The 19,809-nt window shown below is 40.9% G+C and overlaps 1 protein-coding gene across 1 annotated transcript; it reads right to left on the bottom strand.

Annotated features, from left to right (window-relative positions):
- Window positions 1-5,538: 5,538 nt before the first annotated feature.
- On the bottom strand, window positions 5,539-18,121 carry mtmr6 (myotubularin related protein 6). Its single transcript, XM_005722468.1, has 15 exons — window positions 17,896-18,121; window positions 15,608-15,739; window positions 11,330-11,492; window positions 11,033-11,190; window positions 9,366-9,494; window positions 8,305-8,439; window positions 8,008-8,140; window positions 7,769-7,878; window positions 7,528-7,653; window positions 7,392-7,441; window positions 7,204-7,297; window positions 7,015-7,121; window positions 6,566-6,700; window positions 6,346-6,472; window positions 5,539-6,158 (listed from the first exon to the last, which is right to left on the bottom strand). Exons 1-15 carry the CDS (start codon window positions 17,917-17,919, stop codon window positions 5,802-5,804), a joined length of 1,980 nt encoding a protein of 659 aa, XP_005722525.1. The 5' UTR covers window positions 17,920-18,121; the 3' UTR covers window positions 5,539-5,801.
- Between the last annotated feature and the right edge of the window lie 1,688 nt (window positions 18,122-19,809).

The following is a 19,809-nucleotide window of genomic DNA, read 5'->3' as shown; positions in this document are numbered from 1 at the left end:
TCTCCTTGCAACCTAATTATTCTTTTCAGTCTACTTGTACTGGCTAAGGCAGATTCACACATGCAATACAAGAAGCCCACACCCTATTATCCCTCCTACTCCGTGCCCCCACCCTCTCTAAAAAGGGTTCCCATTTCAGCCCCCTGAGCGAAGCTCAGCATTAAGTGGGACAGTTGGAGGACATTTTCTCTCTCTCATGTCTCTCACTGTTTTGTCTGTTAATATGGTTCCTCTTTTACGTCAGTGTGCTTCCACTGCACAGTGCCCACAAGTAGCAGCTGAATGTCTTTTTTTTCATTCCTCTGTGAGGAAAGAGCCTCAGGACTCAAATACTTTTTTTTTAAAAAGGCCTAATTTGTCTTGCTAAGAAAAGAAAAACAGACTGTGTGTTGTTATGTGAAACTTGCATTGTGTGTACACCCTTTACCAGGCAGAAGTTGTGAAAAAGATGTAAATCATTTCAAGGAAATGCATATCTGTCAACAAAGCTAAAGGGTGCTTTAAATTTTGTAAAGAGTTTCAGTGTCTTCACATCAGGGTGTAAATAACCTAATTAATTAGAGCGTGTATCCTTATTATCCATCTTGAACTGTCTGATAGTGTCACAGTCATGACATCATCTTCGTTCAGTCCACGTCAATCTTTTTAAATCGGTCACATATTAAGACTTTTAATCTTGGTATGTGACCAATATAAAAAGAATGCAAAAGGTCATTACATTAAAACACATTATGCTATTTTAGGCTCCTGCTTTAACACCTTTATTATTTTAGAAAGTCATCTATGGGATTCCTGCTTCAGTTTCACATATAGGAGAAAAAGAGACCAGAATATCCCCACAGAGTGTCTGAACTTTGCCTCACTTGAATAATAATAAGTCACGTATCTTATCAGTAATCTCACAAGAGTTTTATTATCTGCGGATCATAGAGGACACCAACAAAGAAGTAGCTCTGATGTGGTCATGACTGTAGGTTCACATAACAAACCACAATAGTTTTAGCTGTCAGTCAGACGTAGTACATATCAGGAACTACGGGAATCTTTTCAAATGTGAGAACAATACAATCAGCAATCTACCCATTTTCCTTTCAAGTACCACATCTGTGAAAACAGCACAACAGGATCCAAGCAAGAGGTTTAACAAAGACTAGTAACACACACAAGACACAGGTGTGGCTGATCATACATCAGTGGTTAGCTGCCTGGCACAGGCACACATACACACCACATAGTCTTTATCATCATTATTAGGGGTTCTATCGGTTAGATTGTGTCAGCACAGGGGGTCTTCCAGCTCTGGATTAAACTAAGCTGTGTGTCTGTGTGTGTGCATACACACATGTTCCTGTTTATGTGTTAATGAAAATTAAACCCCCAAGGATTACTGCTTGTGCTCTTTTGTTACTTTGGTAATCAACAGGGAGCAGTACTAAATGTTATTAAGCTGCCTAAACCCAGAGTGCTCAGACACTTTTACACTCAAAACACTGCAAAACCAAAGTGTTTCTGAAAACTTGTCTTTATCCCACAGAAAAAGCAACCCAAAGTATATAAAAGTTATACATGTTCCCTGCAATGCAGTAATTATCAATTTTTCTGAATATGTCAGGGTCAAAATGTTTGTACATGAATTACTTTTTTGAGGCAGGTTATTCGACTGTTTGGAGTAAAAATGTTCCTTTTTTCATTTAGACTCATTTATTCTGGACTTCTAGTTGCCGTGGCTTGCTGAGATGACAGATCTGGAGGGGATTTTCATTACCGTTATAATTTATGCTCCTACTTTCAGAGGCTGAGGCTAAAGCCTGGTTATACCTCTGGCCACAACCAGTAGCAACTTTGCACAAACTCATAGAAATGGAGTTGCATCATATAAATTCTAAATGAATTGATTCTTATGCTCCTAGGACCTGGTGTCCACATCACATTTTGGGTTGTCTGGACCAAAATACTAATTTTTGCTCTACAAGGGCCTGATTACCACTTATGAGGACATTATACTGCCTGTTCTATCGAAATTTAAAATGAATGCCCTCTTATGAGGACCTCATTTTTCTCATAAACAAAAATCAGATAAAAGAAAAAAATCTGTTAATTCTTTGTTTTTACATTCATCAGGTCCCAATCAGCCCAATTAGCAAAGAGAAATTAAAAATGCATGCCATGAAGGAGTTTGGGTCTTAGGAGGTTAAATACTACATACCACTATCCAACTTTATCTTAACACTCAAATACCACATTCCCTTATTTCATTGAGTTTGACCCGAAATAAAACTTACCAGAAACGACTGTCTAGAGCAGGGATGTCAAACTCTTTTTACATCGCAGGCTACATACAGCTTATTTTGATCTTTTGTTGGCTGCACCAGTGAAACTGCCCTTCCTGCCAGTGTGCAAATGTAATCCCAGAGATATCTTACGTATAAAAAAATAACCTCTATTTCACCAGAAAGCAATCTATCAGTGCAAAAGAAAACTACAGAAATCTATAACTTAATTACTTCAGTGTAGCCATGTGGGAAATCTTTATCAATCAGAAAAGCTTTAAAAATTGTGAAAATACAATTAAAAGTCCAAAATTTCTGTTCCCTTTCACATTTTCCAAAGTCATCTAGGCCAGATTGAAGTCTTTGCTGGGCCGATTCTGTCCCCCGGGGCCTTATGTTTGACACCCCTGGTCTGGAGTGTACTTCTACACTCTACAAATTATGACAAAAACATGATAAACATGATAAAAATGATTAAAAATGAAATGTAAAAACTTTCTGGGAGACATCAGTATCTGTCCAACCCCCATGTAAATAACACTGTCCGGCTAAGAGCTGTGTGGCACCACCACAGCCCACTGTAAAACATGCCTATTTCAAATGCATTCATCAAAAATAATTATACAGAAATGTACAGTGGCTATATTGGAAAACTGAAAAAGGCCATAGAAGCTGTGTCATATGACAGAGAATGGCTGTAACAAATTACACAAGGGCATAAATAGCCAAGTGCTGTAGTCGATTTACAAATGCCGTTGATATATTCTGGGCTGCCACTGCCTTGTTCGAAACACTGCACTTGTGTGTCAGCCTGATACATAAAAATAGATTCATGTCCTAACAGTAATACAATCATCAGAGATTTTAGTCACATGTTATATACAGGGCAATGGCGCAAACCAATTTTCCACACAGACCAAAAAACAAAAAATGCACATACAACATGCATACACGTGCGCTCATGTGTATAGCATATGCACTGCCGATATGTAGACTATTTGGCCCTGATTGTAAGTACAGCATTTCCTCCTTGTCCAGTAAAGTGTTCTACCAGAATGGCGTGCATTAAGCTACTCATCTGAATGATTCAGAGCCCTGGGAGAGCCCTCGGCAGCTTGTCTCTGGAAGAGACTTCTCAATGTTTAATTTAAGGTAATATGCACAAGTAGGCTACAGGAAGACCATTCTAACACGAGAGAGAGAAAACTTAGAGCTGATTGTGGATTAACATGATTTACTGTTTATCCACATTCAAAAAAGGGACTGAGTCATATAAAAGCTCTGACGCTCTAATGCAGTGGGGGGTTTTTTGTTGTTGTTGCACTTTTTACTTGTTTAAACCATAAACAAGGTCCTTCTTTTACACATTCAAGTCATCAGTGGCGATTCATGGAAAACACCTTTAAGGTCTTTTTGAATAATCAGTTAGAAAATGTGAGCAAAAATTATGAACACAAGAAAAGAGAGAATTAAAGTAGAAGATTAAGTCCCCTTTGTTTTTAGCTATCTTCATATAGAGGCACTTTACACATCAGTTATTGTGCCCTTTCTTCTTTCAGTTCATATATTATGGAGCTTTAGAGTAAAGTGGCACAGTGGGTTTACACATCACATCACGTTGCACTGCCAGCCTCTCTCTATTCCAAGTTGTTACAGCTGAATAATGACTTTATTTGCTCATAGACACTGATTTGTCTAAGGGCCAGTGCTCACTTTGTCTAATTGGCTTCTGAAAGTAAACACAGAGCTCAATTTATTGCTACATTTAGTCCCACGGCATCGGAGGGCTGTGGACTGAGTGGCGTTTAAGAAGGAACAAGTTCACTGCAAAAGCTACTAGTCTGAATTCCATAAAGAATTTAGACTAGTAGCTTTTGCTGGATGTAACACAGCAGGATGAAAAGAGCTTGCAGGGCAGACAAATACACACATGAACTCTGTGTAACTTCATTTAAACCAAGTTTTACATCTTGCTCTTGTGCAGCAAACTGATTGGGTTGGGCATTTGCTTGTATGCTAAATCTAATCCAAGCTCAAATCCTTTCTGAGCTCCAATAATGATTATTCAGGAACTAATATAGAATATGTTCTTGAAAAAAAAATTGTAATGACTCATGGCAAAACAAGCTGAGCCTAAAAAAATTGTGCTGAATTGCCACAACTCCAGTGAATCTAACCCAAAACAAATCAAAGTCGAACAACATCCAGCCCCAAGGACATTTTTTCTGATGAATAAATAAATAATTCCACATCATTTTATTTAGATTCATCACAGAAACTAAACTTGCCAGATGCAGGAAGTTCTTTTTTACTTATGAGAACTGCTATGTCATGGTTTTTGTTGAGCTTTAAAACCTCTCAAGCAGAAAGATCACAGTTAGGGGAATCAGTTTTATGGTTATTGTTGAATTTAACAGTATTTAGCTATCCAAACCCACAGAACTTAATCTTGCATGCACGCGGTGTTTTTTATGTGCCGGTGACCTTTAATCGAGGTCAGCTGTCATAAATAATAAGTCACTGACATGGCAGATACAACCAGTAGGATTTGGGAATCAGCATCAGTAAGCATTAGTAAGAAAGATCACCTGATCGAAGAGAAATAGGATTAAAGAGGCTTCATTGTCCTAGAGTTCTTCCTGTATTTATGTAAACATACTCAAATTCAAGTTTGGTATTTGCCCCACACATGATTCATCATCTGTTTCCCAACCAAAGTGCAGAAGCACCAAGAAGAGCAACAAATTATAGCAGTCTAGTTATTAAGGCGGAAATGCACAGGTGACATATACGTCTGTGTTAAATTTACTGTGTAGGTAGGACATAATGAAAAATCCCTCTGAAACCTTCTGGTGTTGCCAACGACATAACCTGATGTGCATTTCCTTGGAAATGACGTCAACAAACTGTCTATTCTGTCAGCAAACAGTTTCAAACAAAAGTTTTTTTATTCTACACTGATTTTATTTATTTTTTAAATCACTCAGACCAGAGGAATGTCAGCTCACCAACATGATCAGATTAGGCTGGATTTCAGCCTTTGGATGAAATGAAACATTTCATGAGCCAAAACTGGGATTTTCTGCATTTTCGTGTGAAGAATATCAAGGCCATGTATTTCAAAAATGCACAACGTGACTGTACAAATTACAAGACACGACATTTTTTTCTTTGTTTTTTGATTCATTTATTTTTCTTACCCGATTCATTTATTTTTTATAGTGCTTTTTCAACATTCATTAATAAAAAAAAAAGAAAACAAGCTTTTTTTTTTCCCACTGTAAGTGCAGTATATGACATAATAATAATGAGGCTTTCCATAGAGATTTTAGACTATACAGACACACAACTTCATCCATTCAGCCCATTCAGGACCAATGCGTAAATCGGCACATAATCCACACAGAGCAACAGCTTCCCACTCTCTCTCACACACCCACACAGACACACACACATACACACAGTTTCAGTATGCTCTCTTACTTAGTTGCTCATGTCCCTCAGTCTCTCACAATCCCTGTTTTTTTGGTTTTAGCAGGTCATACGTGCTACACCAAACTCCAGGCTGACAACAGCTGGCTCTTCTTTGACCAGATCACTGTTATACGTCCCTTCCAGTTCTCCATAACTCTGCTTCCTGCTCTCGGTGCCACTGCTGCCCTCTACTGTCCGCTCTGTATCTGTGCTCTCAGTGGCCTCCTCACCCACCTCCTCCTGCTCATCCTCTTCCTCGTGACGCTGCACTTCTTTGTGGTTGATGGGCGCTCCCAGAATGAGGGAGTCGGGACGTGGCGGGAGGCTGTGGGAGTTGGAGAGCTGATCTCTTGTGGGAGGAGGTGCGGGGGGGTCGGATGTTGCAACCGGGACTACACCAAGCTGCTGCAGCCTCTGAATGATACGTCAGTTAAGTAGATAAAACAACATATTCCAAATATAAAGTGCATCTAAATACTCAAATACAAATACTATACTGTAAATACTATATATTAAAAATACTCATGCAGTCATTTAAATACTCAACATTAAGATCAAGCTTAAAACTTAGGAATATGACAATATGCAATAATGTGCTCACAGATTCCAGTGCTTGCAGCGTGCTCTCTGCCTTACGACTGTTCTCCTTCAGAGTCAAAATGGTTTTCAGGATAGACTGACGAGGGTGCATGGATCGGTCAAACTGATGGTACATACTCCTCCAGAACCTGGTGATCACAATGTTACACATGTAGATAAGATCCTTTAGGGTTTACTTCTAGATATAAGCAGCAACCAAAAGGGGAGCAAGCTGTACTGACTTGAAATGATAAGGCAGGGTGGAGGGCTCGAGCACAGGATGTGCTTCGGAGTACGCAGGGCTGTAGAACGGATTCAGGTGGTTTCGTTTTTCGCTCATTAGAAATGCCCACAGGGAGTGAGTCCGCTCTCTTAGTCTGCAACCCAGAACAGCAGTTAGACACATGGGAGCATATCGACATAGTCCAATGGTTGGTTCACACACACGCATACAGAAGCTCACAATATAGTAATTAATCTATTTGTCTTCTACTAAAAAGAAGGATTACACATTATATGTCTTTTATCACTTCTGGTTATCTGCAAACTCAGTGACAACAAATCCAGGTGTGGCTTTCTTGACGCACAGATCTTTTAAAGAGATTGTCTTGACAGACTGATAGATTTCACAGTTGACATTAGAAAGTATTTCAACCGTCAACAGTTACATAAATCTGTGTTTTTGACTTACTGCAACTCTTCTCTCTGCCTCTGATTGTTACCAAGGAAGTTTCCATATTGACAGGAGTGAACATGTTCGTGGATCTGCAGCAGGAACCACTCGCTGAACTCAAACGCCTAAACGGAGAGTTGTGGATAAATAAAAGCAAAAAACTCATAGGAAATATAAATCTCACGTAGCTCGCACTCTCCCACTCACCTGTGGGAACTGCTCAGTCAGCTGCCAGACGCACTCGAGGAATTGAGTGAAAATAGGAGACACTTCTTTTGGATCCCCGTCCAGTTGGTCACACCTGAGAGCATACAATCCACGTATAGAATAATATGAACTTGCGACTGTGAACTGGAGCAAATGCAGTGCTTCACATTTTCCAGTTGAAACCTCACCTGTCTGCAAACTTGTGACCGAAAGAGATCCAGTCTTTCTCTATCAGTACCTAGAAGAAAAACAAAGAGTGAAGAGTAGAGAACATGGAGCATCTGAGTATCTGCATGTTCAACATCACGCGTCTGTGGCTGGTACCATAAAGCCTTTAATTGTACGATAGTAAGGGTCCATGAGCAGCGCCCCTAGGGCGCAGACCTGGGCGGTTCTGTCCCATCCATCTGAGCAGTGAACCAAAACACTGGCTCCTTCAACTGTCACCGCCTGGGATTAAGAGAACAGACAGATGGCACAGAAATATGGCTTTTATAAACAACAATGACTTTTTATCAGCTCCCACCAGAATATAGTTAAAGAAGTATAACCAGAAAACATTTACCCTGGTGAGAAAGACAGCAGCATCTACTATCGCCTTGATATGCCGAAGCCAGCCACTACTCTCCAGTCCCACCAGGTAGTCACTCATGGAAAGTGACCGAGTCCCAGTCACTAAGAGATCAAAGGAATTTAAGATTAACTGTGCACTGACTGACATTCATTTAAAAAAAAAAAAAAGCCTTTTTGTAAACATCTTTTCTTTCTTTTTTTAAAATCCTCTGTCTGTGGCAGATGTTTAACCTTCTAGCAACTTCTGCAGGCTGCTCCGCATCACGTGGATGTTTTCAATGCCAACAAACTGGAAGCGGATGTTGGAGTAGTTGTCCTCATTCTCGTAGCCTTTACCTGCTGCTCTGTTAGCGAGCGCGTTCAGCTGCAGGACAGGAAAAAAACAACAACAACACATTTGAGCTCTGAACTCTGTTTTCAAAAGTACATTCATTTAGTGCTGAACCCATTTACACATACAAGAAATTTTTAAAAGTTAATGAACAACGCTTGCTATTCTGAGAAACTGCCTGGCCGTCACCACCTTACCTTCGGCCTGGTATCCATGACATAAAGAAATCGGCTGTTGTGATTGGCTTTGCTGATGGCCTGCAGCATGCTCTCATCCTCGAGGCATCGTGCACTGAACCCAGAGAGAGGCTGACTACAACGACACACTGCTGCCTGTCAGGGTAAAGAGAGTACATTGGTAAAAACGAGAAGTTATTAAAAAAAAATCTAAATATAACCTTAAAACCAGGACACCTGAGCCTGTGTTACTTCCTATAATGGAACAACTACATGAGTCTCATAAACTTTTTTGGTTAACCTAACACCATAAATGTAACTACTTAGATGTTAATGCCATTGAGTAGTTGCATTGTTTCCCTAAAAGTCAGGTGTTTCTAGTTGACACAATAAGATTCCCCAGAATGTTAGGTCATTAACTTCTCATCCCACCTAAATGTTGTTTAACCTGAAAATCACAATTCAAAATATGCTGCACATTTCGGGTGTGGAAGTTCTTTCCCTCACTTGCTTTGGAAGCAAGGTTTGTTCATCAGCGATGCTGACGTTTTGTTTGAGAAAATTAAAGAAAGAAAAAAAAGCTCAGCTATTCCATCAAATTTCACAGACCCTTGGTTACTAATCGTTTCTGTAATGTGGTGACGTTTCTTCTAATGCCAGCGAAAGGTCAAAATTTCCATCCATACACAAACACACCAAAAAAAAAAAATAAAAAAAATCTAATGAGCAGATGTCATGCAAATTTGTTAAGCGGAGTACAAATCCTTTCCGTGTTAGACATTTTATAAGCTTTGCTGTAAATCCACCTTTGGCCAAGCAACTCAACTTTGCACGTGTTAATATATAATCCCACTGATTCATTCCCATGATATTTGCACTTCGATATAACCGAGAGAGTTGACCCTATTTTCAATTTAAGCAATCCCATTTCCATTTTGCTTGTACTGCCTTTAAATATTAAGATTTGGACTTTGATCTTGCTCAATAACTACTCAACAACTTGCTAACCAAGGAGAGCTAAATAAAGAAACTGGACCAAAGACAAATATTGGCGTATGTAAATGATCACAGTTTTAATGTACCTTCTTCTCTTGGTAGAAATAAGTGAGGACAGGAAAGCGTCCTTTGCTTCTGAACTTGGAGCTCCCCACAATGATAGGCTTACTGGCGGTGACAGGAACATAGAGGTCCCGTGGATATGTCTCACACACCTGAAAAAAGTCACAAACAAAATCCATTAACTAAAATAAGAATTAAAAATGTACTAATGCCCATGTTCAGACAGCAGTACCTTGTGAATGCCTCGTGCTACTATGCTACAATCTATAAAGGCACATGATATACAGTCTGCCTGTGAGCAGGGATCTGCTCTTCTTCTTTACAGACAAATTCTTACTTTTGACTCAAAGACTCTGTAGTCCATCACACTAAGGCTGGAGCTAACTAACAGTGAAGCTCCAGCACCCTCTTCTGGACCACAGCGCACAGTGTTTAAGATGTGGTAACGTCGAACTGGTTTCTGTGATATAATCAGGGGTGCACATAAGTGGTCCGCAGGTGTGCATTCGCTGTCAAAATAAAAGACGAGCACCAGATAAGAAGTTGCAACGAGAGTCCGCTAGAGTGGGATTTTCACGGCATACTCTGCACCACATCTCTGTGCGTTCATCATTTGTTTGAATCCAGCTCACCTCCTGCAACCACTTTTCCGAGAACACGCGCTTCTTTTGCGGTTCGGACTCCTTCTGACATTTCTTTGGAGGTGGAGGAACACCAAAGTAATTGCTTAAAGGAGCTTGCTTCTTCGACAGCTTTTAGAGTTCTAAACCTATGTCTGTCCTCCTCCAGAAAATCTTATGTACGCAAACGCGCGTTGCAACTTCTTATCTGGTGCGCGTCTTTTATTGTGACAGCTAATGCGCACCTGCGGACCCCTTATGTGCACCCCTGGATATAATGTTAACAGGCTGTCATTAAACCCAAATAATGACAGCCTGTGTGATATCACTTGAATGCCAGCTGAATCCAGACTGTACCACTGTGGCGGTGCTGTCCACAACCACACAACTGAAATACTCTGGTAATATTCATCTGTTTAAATCAGATACAGAGTAAGCTTTCATACGCCCACCTCATTTTCACATTAACTTCGTTTGCAATTAAGTTATTTGACAATCAATTAGTTTAATTATTCGTATTAAAACATAATTTGTTTTAATACATTATGACACTAAGCTAAAGACTAAACAATGTTGCACATTTTAGGTTTACATGATTTTGTCAGTGACTTGTACAAGCTGCAGTAATTCTTTTTTTCTGTTTTCATCTGCTGCTCCAGCCTATCCCTGTTTAAGCAACAGAGGAAGCTGAAGGTGGAGCTGGTTTAAGTGCAGAGGCCAGCCTAATGGACTTTGCCATCTGCTGTGACCACATGGCAGGAATGTTTTTTATCCATTTAAATAAATCCAGTTATTGTCCCAGTGGTTTCCTCTTTTGTGTTTACTCAGTCGCTACAGAGGTCGTTTGGAGTTACATCCCTTTCTGAGTATTCTCTTCTGGCACTTTTAAAGCCATAATGCAGACATGCAATGACCAATACACAGAAATACTTTAAGTCAACTTATAGTAAATAATATATCAATACTATCACAAATACTACTACTATCACAGTGATGGTACCAATGTTTAGAATCTGTAAATAAATACAGTTTATAGTGGGCAGAGGACTTTGTTGAGTTTTACTACCTACCTTGTAGTCCCTGTTCACATCAGTGAGCTGCCATTGGTCACAGGGGACGCCCATCCTCTCAAACTCCGCCCCCAAGTCGATGAGCTGCCATCCTTCCTCTCGCTGCTGGTCATTTTGTTTGGGGTTGTAGGAGAAAGCATAAAGCTCTTCATAGCATACTGCGCAGAGAAGAAAAACAGAGAGAAACCCATTAAACACAGACAGATGAGAAAGCACTATTTAATATGTCAATGTATCTCTGTTTAGGCATTAAGTGGATAGGAGAAATGCCCAAAGCGAATAGAACGCGAAGCTGACCTGGCCGTAGAAGACGAAGCAGTGAGCTGTAGACGTCGTGGCAGTCTCTTTCTCTCTGTATAACAAAATGAACCACCCTGAAGTTGCGACACTGAATTACCAGTGGACAGCCGGAGGTGGTCAGGGACAGCTTCTCCACAGAGGCTATATGATGGTGCAAAATCTGCAGACAAGGAAAGAGGAGGCAAAAAGAAGACGTGAAAAGAGAGGCTGGTGATTTACAGTGGCTGGGTCGATATACACTAATTTAAACAAAGTACACTATCCAACAATGACATTAGCGTATTGTTAATAGGGCTGCCACGATTTGTCGACTAGTCACGATTACGTCAACTATCAAAATCGTCGACGACTAATTTAATAGTCGACGTGTCGTTTGAAGCTTTGTAAGATCGCAAAAGACGCAGAAGTAGCAGGATTTAAGAGTGTAATAACGGACTGAAACAGAAGATGGCAGCACTGCATGTACAAGGATGCCAGCTGCCGTTAAACCCCGAAGAAGAAGAAGCAGCTGTGTCCCAGAATTCATAGCGCGGCCCAGCTTAGTTTCCAACAATGGCGGTAGCTAGTTAGTTTTAATATTACTCTTATTATTCTTTCTGGGTCACAAAATAAACGTTTAACATATTTTCAGGCGAGAATGTAGCTGTGTAAACCTCAAATATCGGCTCAGTTTATCAGGACACCACATATTTTCAAAAGCGCTCCGACATTTTCGGAGACGTCTGTTACCCACTAGCTCGATAGCTAGCCGGGGGCTAGGTCACTAGCGCCGTGAGAACACCGGACTCCCGGCAAATTGTTTTCAAACCCACCGCCGTCTTTCGCGACTCTAAATATATATGAGTCACTTAGATAAATTAAAAATGTTGTTGTTTGGCTTTTTTTTTTTAGTATTTTATTTGTTCCTGAGTAAATCGGTTTGGCTGAGATTAAAGTTATAGTTTTTACACAGCTGAATAAACGTAAAGCAGACAGCTGATTATCAGAAGTGTGAGATGATCGAGAAAATACTCCGGTTTCCTGTTATATTTTAGATAGCAAGGAGTTTATTAAACTTTACCGAAACAATCTGCAAATTTCATTAAAATTGAATAAACTATCATCTTGTCTTTATTTTTAGTTAGCACCTTAAAAGCTTAAAGCTGTAAGCTAATGATAGTTATATAAGAGCAGATGCTGCTGGTGCAATAAGCTGTAGTTTTATGTCCAGTGGATGATGATCTGATTAGTCGACTAATCGCATAAATAATCGGTGACTAGTCAACTATCAAAATAATCGTTTGTGGCAGCCCTACTTGTTAATAAAGCCTGGTGCTGTTTTTATATTTTACAAAACATACACACATATTAATATATTTTGTGTGTGTTATACAAATGTTTTTCTTCAACTCTAGGACACACTTTAAAAAACACGTATGTCAAAATTAAAGCCTTACTCTTTAGGAACCTCAGTTTAGAGAATAGTTTCATATTTAAAGAGGCTCAATGAACTACTAAAGACTTGCAAAGTGTAAATGAAGATCAGTTGGTATTAAAGGGACCAAAGTGCCAAGAAATATCCCTTACAATATTACACCACCAGCCTAAGTACTGATAAAAGGCAGGATGGATTCATGCTTTCATGTCATTTCCATCAAATTCTGACTCTACCCTCTGAATGCTGCAGACTCATCAGATCTGCCAACATTTTTCAGTCTTCTGTTGTACAATTTTGGTGGCCTTGTGTGAATTGTAGCTTCAGTTATTTGTTCTTAGATGACAAGAGTAGTACCCAGTGTGGTCTTCTGCTGCTGTGGCTTTAAAGTCGCATGTTGTGCATTCAGAGATGCACGGCTTGGTTGTAACAAGCGGTTATTTGAGCTACTGTTGCCTTCCTATCAGCTCAAAGCAGCCTGGCCATTCCTCTGGGATCTCTGGCATCAACAAAGCATTTTCTCCCAGAAAACTGCTACTCACTGGATATTTTCTCTTTTTCTGACCATTTTCTGTAAACCCTAGAGATGGCTTTGAGGAGAAATCCCAGTAGATCAGCAGTTTCTGAAATACTCAGACCGGTCCATCTGGCAACATCAACCACATTCATTGTCAGTTAAATCACTTTTCTTCCTCATTCTGAACTTCAGCAGCCCACCTTGACAATCCTACATGCCAAAATGCACTGAGCTGCTGCCTTGTGATTAGCTGGCTAGACATTTGCATTAATGAACACGAGTGGACAGTGAGAGTGTTATCTGCAATATGAAAACAATGAAGAACAGATAAGATTTGGAATATTAAAGGGATCTGGGGGGAGATCGGGTTCAAGAGCATGCATTTAAACAGAAGAGTGCTATAAAAAGCTCAGCTCAGTCATGAATTATTTTAATATCACCCAGAAGTATAGAGGGCAAGAGAGTCAGATGCCACACATCATCATATTCATGAGTGCATTTTGAGTATCACAACCAAGAGAAATCATAAAGATGCACATGGATCAGCATTGATAATGGCTAGTGGGACACACACGCATGTGCACATACACACACAGGCTAATTGCTGATCTCACCAGCTGTTGAAAAAGGCAGTAACTCACATGCTGTTTAATATTTTATAATACATACAAACACCACAAACGGTTACTTTGAAATTACTCTACAGCACACACAGCGCTGAGCCAGACACACATAGGGAAGTAATGCACATAAAACAGGAAGGATGGTAGGAAAGAGGTCACGGCCCAGGTTCTGCTGCACAAGGCATGTAGGCCAGTCACTAAATACTTAGTGCTTAAAAAAACAAAACAAAACAGGATTCATACAGCACAACACTATTGTGCACACTCAGAAGTAATACCATTCCAGCAAGTATGTATATGCCAATTGTACAATGTAAAACCAACTAAACAGGGCTAGTTGATGCTATGAAGTCATTCTGACAAATCACAACTCAATATGGGAAATAAAATCTTGCAAGTCATGTGTTGAAATCCTGAGCTCTAAACGGTTGCAGCTAATTTCTCAACATTAAATAGCCTCTTGTCTTCAGTGCCTGCTCTAGGCTCATTGCAACACGCGCCCATAATTCTCGCATAACCCAACACCACCACTTTGCCGCTACTGCAGCACAAATAAGTCCATCAGCAAACCAGAATGCTGCTGCTAGATGTTACTAACCTAGTTCTTACAGTGCACTGACAGCGATCCTCTTTCAGGGGCAGGAAGAAAAACACACACAGACAAATACTACGTGTGCACATTTTGAAACTCTATCTCTTCCTCTTACCACACTTTAACTTTCATAATCTTTCTCTCCTTCCCAAATCGCATGCAAACAAACTGTCTGGTTGCAGGCTTCCCTGTAGTGGTCACATTAATGGTTCTTTATGTGGCAGAACTTCCAGTTTCTGTATGTTTTGCCCTTCATTTGCATATATTCCTCTGGTTTTGATTTGAGAGCTCAAAACATATGCCACCCAGGTCTTGGCATCTACAGGAATCGCTTTGCCACCAGCCAATGGCAATATTGCACTGCACCGGTTCCTTCAGTGTTGGAGTTGTTATGGCCCCAGGCCTTCATGCGGGTTTGCTCTGCATATGTGTGGTTTTTGGGTTCCATGAGTTGCCTGGGTGGAGATTCAGGAGATGCTATTTAAGACCCTACCTCTCTAGGTCTTGCCGGTCTCCACTCCTGTTGGTGCTTTACTCCAGTCCTGTGATGGTGCCTGTGCTGTCTTCATGCCTCTGCATCCTCGTTTGGTTCTTTCGTTGGGTTATCTTAACTTGCTTTTTCCTTGCACACCAGGTCTCATACACTTGCCAGCTCATCCATGCACCACTTTACACTGCTGATACTGACTTCGACTCACCTAATTTATTATTATGTCACACACATACAGGTTATAACAATTGGGGCCTCGTTCAGGATTTGAACCCCAGCAAGAATCATACACCTAAACACAAAGCCTAGAAAAAGGGGGTTTTAAACCACACACACACAGAACAAACCTGCATGAAGGCTAGGAGCTAAAACAGGAGTGTATTAAAAACATTTGCAGGGTAATAAATATTCATTATTAGACTAAAAACAGGCCCAAATTGTCTAAAGAGCACACTTGGTTTGCGTGAAACTGCACCATCAATTTATAGAAAACTGGCAACAGGAGGTAAAAGTTCTGTGAGCACTTGCTATCCTCCAGTTATGCCTCTGCACAACAGTGTATTCGCAGAGGTGACATCCATATGCAAGCACTCTGAAACCTGCATTAACGGGCAGCATAGTTGGCACAAAACTACTCACCCAGACCTCCTGTCCAGCAGAGGCCGAGTTGTTAGAGTTGCTCTCCACAAAGATGAGATGCGTGGCTGTGAGGTACAGAGTGCCATGAACGGATTTGTTGCTGAAGCGATCCAACAGCCGCACCTGCTCCACCTGCAAAAACAGATGCACATAATGGTAATATCTAAATAATCAGGCGCACCCTTCGCTTCTCTTGCTGGATACACTGAGACTACAAGAGATGGCATCTTGCGAGCACGGTTGACACCTGACAGAAAAATTACTGGCACCAGTTCTGGCTAGCACACCAATTAATCCTGGCCACCTGGTCCTCACTATCAGCTGCCAGTTTAATTTTAATAAGTGCAGTCACAAGTGACATTTGCTGCCACTGCCTTAATAAACAAACCACCTGCCTCTTAATTAAACAATCTTATCTAGCTTAAAGTCAAACATAGTTCATTTTGTTTTGACTTCCTTCTCAAAAATTTATATTCAGTAGCTGCAACAGTGAAAGTGTAGCAACTGATTGCACTAATACCACAAACGCCCAAACAGAATAGCAGATATAATGAGTAATATATTTACTCAAGTCACGAGTTTTCACACAGGCTTGGGTCTAATAGCTATAACAGGTTTTAAAAAAAAACCTTTAATGTGCTTCTGGTTTACATCCTAGAAAAAATAAATAAATGAATAAAACCAGTTTTATACAGCACAATCTTTTTAAAGATCTTTATGAGACTGATGTTACAACAATATAAAACAAACAAATAATATCACCATTGGACTTTGCTCTGCACTGTTGCATCTATTTTATTGCCTTCTGCATCACAGATGCAAGACATATCAAAATAAAAGCTCCTGTCACCTTCACTCTATAGCCAAAGTGCATTTGGAAAGTCACTGATTTTTGGACTGTGCAGTGCTGTTAGCACTAGCTGTCCGAATCCATGATTCATCACATTAGCTGTTTCCGGTTGACTCAGACATCCTCCACTTTGTTTCCGTTTGCTGAGATATGATGATCAAATCTCTCTCGGTCGCTCAGCAACCTGCGGGTCGCGGCTCTGTCATAAGTCAGCTTCTTGGAACATACGGGAAGTCAGTTGTTTTTGTGTGTGTGCCCACATGCGTGTGCTTGAGAGCAGGTTAGAGAGAAAGGGAAGAGAGAAGGAGGACAGAGACCTCATACCATCTTATAGGGAAGTTAATGTTAGGATTTGTGTTTCATCCTGTTACATGCCTATGCAACTTAAACTACCCTGATTGCTACAACAAGCAGCTTGTTTTCTTTGTTTGTTTTAAACACTATAACAGCAAATAATAATCTCCTCCGACTTTTAAACCAGACAAACCACTGAGAGGTGTGGAAAAAAATGGGGAACACCCATTCTGCATGGGTGTTCCCCGTCTGTCTACATGCCAGATCTCAGCATTTCTTTTTTTTTCCCCACTGACAAATAGCACAATTGTCATTGAACCTCAAGAATCGTGTGATACTGCTTCCTAATATGATCAAAAACAGAGACGTTAGATAAAATTAAGCACACCGAGCCACCTTATGGCAGACTAAAAGGAATTATGAAGATTATGAAGTATGTACTAGGACTGTTGGCTGTTGTTGGTTGTTTGTGAGTGGCTGCAGATCAGATTTGAAAGGATCAATGATTTAAGGGTTAAAAGGATCAGCTCTTGCATATACTGCTGTGCACACACACAGCAGTATATTTTCTAGCAGTACAGGCCTGGCAGGGCTAAACTCGTACTGCAGCACTCCTCGAGTCTTGCCTTTTTCAGCTGGTTGCTTTCCTTTAAATCTGGTCTATTGGGAGTGATTTAGCCCAGGCAGTGAGCTCACTGTTTTGGCGTTTTATGCTTATGATAAAACTGCGATCGCCCAATTTGACGTACAGTCCAAGTCAACCCTGCGAGTCTGTGCTGGATATGGCCCGGCTTTTCCTTGCTTCTTCAATCATACTGAATTCAATGACTGTACTGACGGTGGATATCTGTCGCAATAAATAGCAGAGCGTGCAAGTAGTAAAATTAGATAGAGGAAGCCGATCTTCCTGATGAACGGGAAAAACAAACGGCTCATTGATGCTCGCCACGTCTGCTGACATTTGGAGTCGTTGGCGACACCTGCTAGCCGTTACGCTATAACGTTGATTCACATAAATTCACTCTGAACACTGATGGCCAGAAAACGGAGCCTGACTCGAGCCTTCCAACAAAATCGCAAACAGACAAGGCCCAGCTGCCGACTGTATCCCATCCATTTGCAATTAGCAAGAAACGTTAGCTACCTTTGGCGTTCGGATATGCTCCATTTTCCCCCCGGGTCGAAACAGCTGTCAGCGCCTACAAAGCTTCAAACGACACCTTCCGGATTGAAATGAATCATTGATGATGTGAAAGCTTCGACTCCTGCACAAGACGCCTTCACTTTTTCGGGGGCATACGATATGTGTTTATTGTCAATTATTTTCACTCCATCCGCGTAAAGCTTGCGCAAAGTACGTCGGCACTTGAGGTGGGGGTTTTCAAAATAAAAGCGGGATCAAATTCAACTTTTAACTCTTTTACTGGTTGGGGTTGTAGGGCAGAGTTTGTAAGCAATTTGAAGTTATCAGAATTATCCATCCATCCATTCGCTTATCCTTTTCAGGGTCGCGGGGGGCACTGGAGCCTATCCCAGCTGTCATAGGGCGAGAGGCAGGGTACAGGTCGCCAGTCTGTCGCAGGGCCAACACACAAGGACAACACTTCGCACTCACATTCATACCTGGTGACAATTTGGATTATCCAATTAACCTATCCCCACAAGCTGCATGTCTTTGGACGGTGGGAGGAAGCCGGAGGGAACCCACGCAGGGAGAACATGCAAACTCCACACAGAAAGACCCCGGCCTGATGTTGGAATTGAACTCAGGACCTTTTTGCTGTGCGGCAACAGTGCTAACCACCATGCCACCGTGCTGCCTGTAATCAGAATTAAAACAACCTAAATACTTAAACTATATGTGAAAAACGCTTTAGTTAATTAAAAAAACAATAATAGATTTAGATTAGTGTATATTTTCTAAAAACAATAATACTTCAACAGATTAAAACGAAACATTTTCCAAACAATAAAAACTGAACTGAAACCATCAAACCTACGTTGGGAACTAGCTGAAACTAACTGAATGAAAAGCAAAGTTAAAATGAAATCAAGATAAAAGATAACAAAAAACTTACAACCTATAATAATTATTGGTGTGATTACTTGTCAAAGTAAAGCAAATATACTTACAAAGTGTGCTCTTCTCTGGAGAGACTGGGTCGCCATTTGACTACCTAAATGCTTAGGGATCACCACAGCGGATCATCTCCCCTGCATGCCCCCTTCACTCTATCTACAAACCCCCTCTGAAGTTTTTCTCTTTCCTTGTCCCTCTCAGCTCTATGGTAAATGGCCTGCATTTGTATAGCGCTTTACTCAGTCCCTAAGGACCCCAAAGCGCTTTACACTACATTCAGTCATTCACACACTGGCGATGGCAAGCTACATTGTAGCCCTGGGGCGCACTGACAGAGGCGAGGCTGCCGGACCCTGGCCCTCTGATCACCACCAGTAGGCAAACATGGGGTTAGTATCTTGCCCAAGGATATTTGGTAGCCTGGGATTGAACCACGAACCTTTTGATTAGTGGCTGACCTGCTCTGCCATCTGAGCTACAGCCACCTCTATAGTCAACATTGTTTCACCAGTAGATACAGCATCCCTCCTCTGCACATGTTCAGACTATCTCATCTCTAAATCTGTCCATTGTTTTGGATGGGTGACCTCAGGTAAACTCATCCAACTTCATTATCATTCCTCTGTTCCTTGCAGCTTTATGGTTCCAAATGTCTCCCTCTGACTCTCACAGTTTCTGTCTTGTTTCTTCTGATTTCCATTCCTCTTCTCTCCAGATCACATCTTCTCTCCATGTCGCTAGGCTCCATCTTGCCTACCACACACCTCACCACTGTCTTGCTGTCCTAACAAATGTACGGCACCAGCCTCACATACTTCCCTGCCACTGCTGATTTCCTCATGCAGTGCCACAGTTCCTCTTGGCACCCTCTAAAAAAGGATGAAATTCAGGACTGTGCACAGGTTACATCTAGCAAATATCAAAGTGAGAGCAAAACAAACAAAAAAGAACCCAAACATAATGTCAAAAGATCTGAAT

Source organism: Pundamilia nyererei, unplaced genomic scaffold (genome assembly GCF_000239375.1).
Source record: "Pundamilia nyererei isolate P.nyererei 1_Seehausen unplaced genomic scaffold, PunNye1.0 scaffold00007, whole genome shotgun sequence".
Classification (NCBI taxonomy): domain Eukaryota; kingdom Metazoa; phylum Chordata; class Actinopteri; order Cichliformes; family Cichlidae; genus Pundamilia; species Pundamilia nyererei.
Note: the sequence above shows the minus strand (reverse complement) of the source record. Positions and strands in the feature narration are given on the sequence as shown.